Here is a 7,368-nt window from a genome sequence, read left to right on the forward strand (position 1 = left end):
GTATCTCCTTCATTTTTATTATTATATTACTAAATTCATGGGTTGCGACAGGGCCTGGGGAAGAATTCATGTCAAATTCCTGGGATAAAGAGCCCCTTACCAGCGTCAAGAAACCTTCCTTATGTGGTCTTTGTTTTGGGGTGAAAACCTGGTTCTGCAGAACAAGCAAATTCTTAACCACTTGTTGAGTGGATCTTGGAAGTGATAAGTGAGGGTGAAAGACACGTATTGTAGGTAACCTTTTATTATCACGTTTCACCTGCATGATCCTCTAACAAATACAAGTAATACACAAATTACAAGAATTCACACTGGTGGAAGCACAAGAAAACACGATACACAAATAATTCGCACCGACACCTGCTGTCCCTGTTCACCCATCAGTTTAAAATGGGTACCTGGGTGTTAGTCGACTGGTGTGGGTCGCATCCTGGGACAAAATTGACCTAATTTGCGGGAAATGCTCTGCATAACAAGTGTCTTTCTATATAGTAGTATGTCATTGATGTCAGCTAGGCCTGTATACCTTATACATGTACTTGTAGTAAAGATATTATTATTATTATTATTATTATTATTATTATTATTATTCATTCATTTTTGATAACTGAAATGTCAAAGGGGAACCTCATAGGTATGGTAACCTTAGACCTGCAAAAGGCCTTCGATACTGTCAACCACAATATATTATGTAATAAACTTCAAGCTATCGGTATAGGTTCTGTAGACTGGTTTAAGTCCTACCTTAGCAACAGGAGACAAATAGTCAAAATCAACAAAACAGAATCAGAACCCCTGCCGATAACTTGTGGAGTTCCCCAAGGTAGTATTCTGGGTACCTTATTCTTATGTTATGTCAATGATATGCCTATCAGTGTCAAGTGCAAACTCCTACTGTATGCAGATGACAGTGCTGTGTTAGTGTCAGTAGTCGATTTTTCCTCTGGGGCGTCCCTTCCGGAAAAGGCCTTCCTCTGGGGCGTCCCTTCCGGTTTAGGCCTGCCTCTGGGGCGTCCCTTCCGGTTTGGGCCTTCCACTGGGCGGTGTATCCGGTCTAGGACCAGCAGCTGGAGGGTCACCTTTTCACACCTATGTGCTAATGACCATGACCTCGCCCTCGAGACTACCTCACCCTTGACCCCCCAACCAATACCCCCACCCCCCACGACCCCCCCGCCTCGCGACCCCACCATCGCGCCGCGCGCCCGCGCGCCCGCCCGCGAGCCCGCCCGCCGCCCCGCGCGCCCGCCCGCGCGCCCGCCCGCCCCCGCGCCCATCGCCCGCCCCGCCCGCCCGCGCGCCCCGCCCGCGCCCCTTCGCGCCTTCTGCTGCGCCTTCTGCAGCGTCCTCCGGATCGCCCCCGCGCCTCGAATTTTTTTCCGATTTTTGTCGAATTTTTTTTGAATTTCATTTTATTGTGCTCTCCATCTCCTTGGATCAAATTTTTGGATTACCCCTCTCACTTTCACTCCCACCCCAAAATTTCTCGATAATACCAAGACTCCATCTCCTCGGATCAAAGTTTTTGGAATCCCCCCTCTGGGGGTAAGCATTCAAAATAGACTCCTCCTATGGGGGCATGCTTACTACAGGTCTAAAAGTTTCCTCTCATTAAGTCAAATGAACTAAAAGTTTCCCCTTATTATTTTAAAATGAACTAAAAGTTTCCTCTCATTAAGTTAAATGAACTAAAAAAGCGTTTACTCGGCGGTCAGTATTCCTCTCATTAAGTTAAATGAACTAAAAACGACCACACATACAAGCTAAATCTTGTCGGCTTACCCCTATGTCAGTGACGTCAGTATTCCTCTCATTAAGTTAAATGAACTAAAAAGGACCGCGCACACAGGTTGAATCAGGTCGATCCTTTTAGTTAATAAGGGGACATAGTAGTGACGTCACGCGCACAGGCTGAATCATGTCGAACTTTACCCCTACATATATACATCATAGGGAAAACATTTTCATCATCATCAGAAAGACACATTTCAGGATAACACTAATACACAATATTTTTTTTTCATTATTTATTATACAAGCAATACATCACTCTATTCTCCTACGTTTAGATGGTGGAATATCAGGGTGTCCATAAGCCAAGGATTCATTAGTATTCAAATGATATCTTTTATCATCAAAAGCTGACAAACCTCTCTTATTAATTCTTACCGTACATATTTCACCTTTTACATTACCTATAGACTTACACGTGAATAATTCTCTATCTACATTTGATAAAACATTCTTATATCTTGCATGTGTTAATAATGGCATAAATTGCGAAGGAATACCCTTGGCTCTGCTGACATTAGTTGATCTTCCAGCAATCTTGACAGAATACATTTTAGCTTTCAAGGCTATCAACTCGCTAATATGGTTATCACACATTTCAGATTTCAATAACCCCAGCTCCCCTTTTCTACTATCATCATATAAGGGATGCTCAGGGCTGAAATTTGAAAAATCCATATAACCTAACAATGGTTCACTTTTTAACTCGGTGTACAAATCTTTACATTTCAAGCTAAAAATATACGAGTCAGTATCGGTATAAAGAAGTCTTACATCATCACCATAATGCTGTTTTAAAACTTTATACCAAAAATGATACAATTTCTTTTTAGCTATCTCAAGAATTTGAAAACCGAGATAAAGTGGTTGCTTAACTTCTAATATATCTTTATTGAATGTGCAAATCACTCTATCTTGATTTAAATGTGTGATATTTTTTAACAAAGGATCTTTACTCGCTCTAATAAATGCTTTCTCATTATTGATATATCTATATTTCTCAGCATACTTTGTAATATTCAGCAATGATTTCCCATATATGGCGTTATTAGTTAATTTGAAGGCTTTTGACTTGATAGGACATCTTGTAGCTGTTCTCTGTGCAATATTAGTTGATATGAAAGGTTCTAAAAATTTTGCCTGTGTATATTCATATATGGTATGAACCTTTTCCACCTCTAACCCAAGTTCCAGTAATAACTGTAACAATTCTAGACTGATCAAATAATTTTTCTGAGGTAAATGACTGCCCACTAATTTCCCATTAGATTTGGGGATCTTTCTACCTTCATTTTTCAATATAGATTCACAATAAGGAGATAACATCTCTTCTGATATATTCATATGTGATAATATTAAAGGAAGTTCATCAGTGAGTCTAGCTACCTCGGGGGATATGTGCTTGGTATCACATTCTATCCAATATCCCTTTTGTCCTTCACAGGAAACATTACTTAATCCCACATCGAGGATAGCATTCTTCTCGTCATTGGATAATTTTCTGATACCATTCTGTGGAAGAGCTTCAACCATCGCACTAGCATACAAAGAATTGAAATCTAGATATAGAATATGAGTGCCCATTCCACTCTCAACATCAAAATTAGGGTTAATTAGGGGATTATCTGCTTTAGAATACTGATTAATTGCGCAGGTAAACCCACCTCTGAGATTCCTTTTAATCAAGTCATATAATTCATGGGAATATATCATATCTAATCTTACATTAGTTTTCAATAGGAATGCATCCCAACTGAATGATGGTAAACTTATATAATTACTAACGTCTAACTTATAAATATCCTTGAGTGTTTTACGCCACTCCATGAAGACATCGGCTAACAAACCAACATCTGTCTTGAGATATAACATCAAGTAATCTCCTAAAGTCTTACATTTACCCAACTCAAACACTTTCAATGCATGTTCATAATCTTCTTGGCTGATAGCGCTATTTCTCAAAGAATTAAAAAAATGATCTTTACTCGGTAATTTTGTTTCATCGAGCTTCTTTAAACTATCAATATAATCATAACACAAAATTTGTTTTCCTTTACATAATAAAGGTAAGACATCTCGAGGCACATCTTTCAGAATACTCTCTGTATATTTCAGGGATTTACCTGCCTTGATATGTTGTTCTGCTAACGTGGAAAGAGATCCATTCAATAAAGACAGTGAATCCTGAAACCTAACCTTACCTATCTCTACTTTCAAGAATTTGAATCCTTGTTTCGAATGAATTTCAACGTTATATTTATCGACATTCAATTCCTTTAAAATTATTCCTAAATCATACGACATGTTATGACAAAAAAGCAATAATTTCTCTCTCTTGTCTTTACACTGCATATTACAACGTGCACAATAGGCTCCAATATAATTATTGAAATTTAAAGTATGGTCATGGTGTTTATGTTTGTCCTTGGGGTTTTTGAAGGTGTTACCACATAATTCACAAGTGTTCTGAGAATCATGTCTCATCTTATCCTCCTCTGATATATGGATTTCATGATACTGTCTTCTAAACTTTATTTTATTCCATTCACCACTAACATTTAAAATGAAATGATTAACAGCATCCTCCCCCTTATAACTCTTTATACACACTATTTCTCCTTTGCGATCAAATATAATATAACAATAGGCAATGGCTTTATGACGAGACTCAATTTTACCTGCCGGGAGAGTTGTATCTAATGCACATTCGAAATCAAATACACCGATATATTCGTTGGAATGCGTATGACTAAAATTTTCAAAGTGTACTGTTGTTCCTTCCGGGGGGAATACGAGAACCTGATTGATTTTACATCCATCTTCGTGGATATCTAACTCTTCCTGTGTATTCAACTTCATCAAACAACTATGACAGTGCTTCTTTACACCTTTTTCTGTCATTATCGTTCTAACATACCCGTCAAAATCTTTGATTAAAACCAAATGTCTTTCATTCAACAATAACGCGCACATAATGTCCTTATATTTCTTATTCCCCTTACGACACATAGCCATAAATGTCCTATCTTGATCCTTTCTTAATTGATAAACATATAATGACACTTTATTTTCCTTCTCTAATATACCTAACTTATCACGCGTAATGGGGAAAACATCTATAGAAGATTTTGCATGATTAAGACAACCTCTCTTAGTATTAACTGCTCTGCGAATATGATTCCATGGCATGTTCTTTTTATGACATTGATAGGCAGCAAAAGCACGCAGTACACATAACCCATCATTAATCTCTGGATTAAATACATATTTCTTCCCTTGCAGTTTCTCGGGATATGCCACATATGACCCCACTTCCACTCTGAATTCTACTTTAACATATTCGATACTGAAAGATTCGATTTGATCTATGATCCAGCCAGATCCTTCCTGATCTTGCAACTCTGTCTCGTATCTTTCTAATATCGTTCCCACCCATCGATCAAATACTTCAGAGATTTCCTCTTCACTTACTAACTCAAACGCTAAATTTATCACAAATTGTCCATTTTGATCATCACCCGATATGTTTTGACGTAATGTCCTTATAACTATAATTGGGTGGATTCTGAGCGACATTGCTAGAGGCGATCTATCATACATATCTCGCATCTGTTCTATAAAATAATCCCTATAAACATGTAAATACATTCTTAACTCTCTGTTATAAGATGAAGGAACACTATATTTCCTCACTGTATGTCTACCTCTAAAATTCTGGATATATGTAATAACTTCTGGGCTCTCATCTTCACTATTATGCGTGTCAGACACGTCATGCGAGGTAGTTGCTCTCTCATCATCATTAATGGGGGCAGAAGTACCCGCACCTCCGCATTGTGAGGTACCAACACTAGCACTCTCACCACCAAGCTGGGCAGTTTGATTCACAACACTACCAGGTGTATTTCCTGCAGAGGAAAAAAAGCACATCCAATTCATAACCCAAAAAATATTAAGATTTCAATGAACAGAGGAAAAACAAGCACATCCAATTCATAACCCAAAAAATATTAAGATTTCAATGAACAGAGGAAAAAAGCACATCCAATTCATAACCCAAAATATTAAGATTTCAATGAATAGAACAAAAAATCTTTTCTCGAGTGACTAGCACAACAAAAGATCACAATTGGTTACATACCTGTTTCTATAGCCTTCTTCCATAAAGCATCTACACGTGCCCACTCATTATCCAATTGCAATAACCTTTCATTGCGTTGTACACCGCCTTTCTCGATTACCAACGAACGCTGCTTTCTAATCGATAATCTTCTCTTCACCAATGCTTCCAAGTATTTCGAATATATGCTATCCCCTGTTAAGAATTTCACTTATTAACGCACTAACCCAGTAAACATTTCACTCGTATGCTTCAACAAAAATTAAACATGTAAAAAAACAAGAATTTTCTAACAATCTCCTCTTCACCAATTCACTTATTTAACCCATTAAAAATTTCACTTATTAACGCACTAACCCAAATTTCACTCGTATGCTTCAACAAAAATTAACCCAAATTTCACTCGTATGCTTCAACAAAAATTAACCCAAATTTCACTCGTATGCTTCAACAAAAATTAACCCAAATTTCACTCGTATGCTTCAACAAAAATTAAACATGTAAAAAACAAGAATTTTCTAAGTACAACTTACCTTTCTCCATGTTGTGCGGTTCAGCGTTGGAAGATGAGGTCCTTTAACTTAATGAGAGGAATACTGTGGGGGGGGAAGATGAGGTCAGTCACGGATGATGGATGGAAGCACTGTCCTCGCTCTGAGTGTCTCATTGAGCTTATATAGGCCGCCCCCTCCCCCAACAGATGGTGTAATGCGGTTCACACCTAAGGTAGATTTAAGATAATCATGAACACCTGGGTCAACACAGGTCAGACAGACAGCATGTTGTGCGGTTCAGCGTTGGAAGATGAGGTCCTTTAACTTAATGAGAGGAAGGTTTTAGTTCATTTAACTTAATGAGAGGAAGGTTTTAGTTCATTTTAAAATAATATGGGGAAGATGAGCTCAGTCACGGATAGAAGCACTGTCCTCGCTCTGAGAGACTCATTGTGGGTCACCCCAACACATGGTGTAATGCGCTTCACACCTAAGGTAGATTAAAGATAATCATGAACACCTGGATCAACTCAGGACAGACAGGCGCCATGTAATGCGCTTCACACCCAAGGTAGAACATAACACCAGCGTCAACTCAGGACAGACAGGCGCCATGAAATGCGGGTAACATCCAAGATAGAATATAATACCAGTATATCCTTACTGAAACACCTAGGTCAATCGTCACCCTAAAGCAACTAATTTTGGTGAGGCAATCCTGCTCCACATTAACTGTGTCCTCTTGTTGAACTAAAAGTATTATATATCTTGAAAACCCATTAAGACTTACAGTGTACAAGACGCCTCTCTATGGTAAACACCCTTTTTAGTTCATTCAACTTAAAGAGAGGAAGCTTTTAGATCATTTTAAAATAATAAGGGGAAGATGTTGAACTTGTCAACATACACATCTGCTGACGTTGATATATTTCGTTATCCATCAAGGATTATCATTGCCGGTTA

At 38.3% G+C, this 7,368-nt stretch overlaps 1 protein-coding gene across 1 annotated transcript; it reads right to left on the reverse strand.

Moving 5' to 3' along the window:
* Window positions 1–2,046: 2,046 nt before the first annotated feature.
* Window positions 2,047–6,630, reverse strand: LOC128687828 (uncharacterized). Its single transcript, XM_070093377.1, has 3 exons — window positions 6,445–6,630; window positions 5,933–6,106; window positions 2,047–5,699 (listed from the first exon to the last, which is right to left on the reverse strand). The coding sequence occupies exons 1-3, from the start codon at window positions 6,452–6,454 to the stop codon at window positions 2,047–2,049; spliced, it is 3,837 nt and encodes a 1,278-aa protein (XP_069949478.1). The 5' UTR covers window positions 6,455–6,630.
* Between the last annotated feature and the right edge of the window lie 738 nt (window positions 6,631–7,368).

The sequence above is a fragment of the Cherax quadricarinatus genome, chromosome 3 (genome assembly GCF_038502225.1).
Source record: "Cherax quadricarinatus isolate ZL_2023a chromosome 3, ASM3850222v1, whole genome shotgun sequence".
Classification (NCBI taxonomy): Eukaryota; Metazoa; Arthropoda; class Malacostraca; order Decapoda; family Parastacidae; genus Cherax; species Cherax quadricarinatus.

Excerpts from the sequence above, each read along its gene's own strand:
- LOC128687828 (XM_070093377.1), bottom strand. Across the intron at positions 5,700-5,932 it reads GAAGAAGGCTATAGAAACAG|GAAATACACCTGGTAGTGTT; the intron begins GTATGTAACCAA and ends TTTCCTCTGCAG.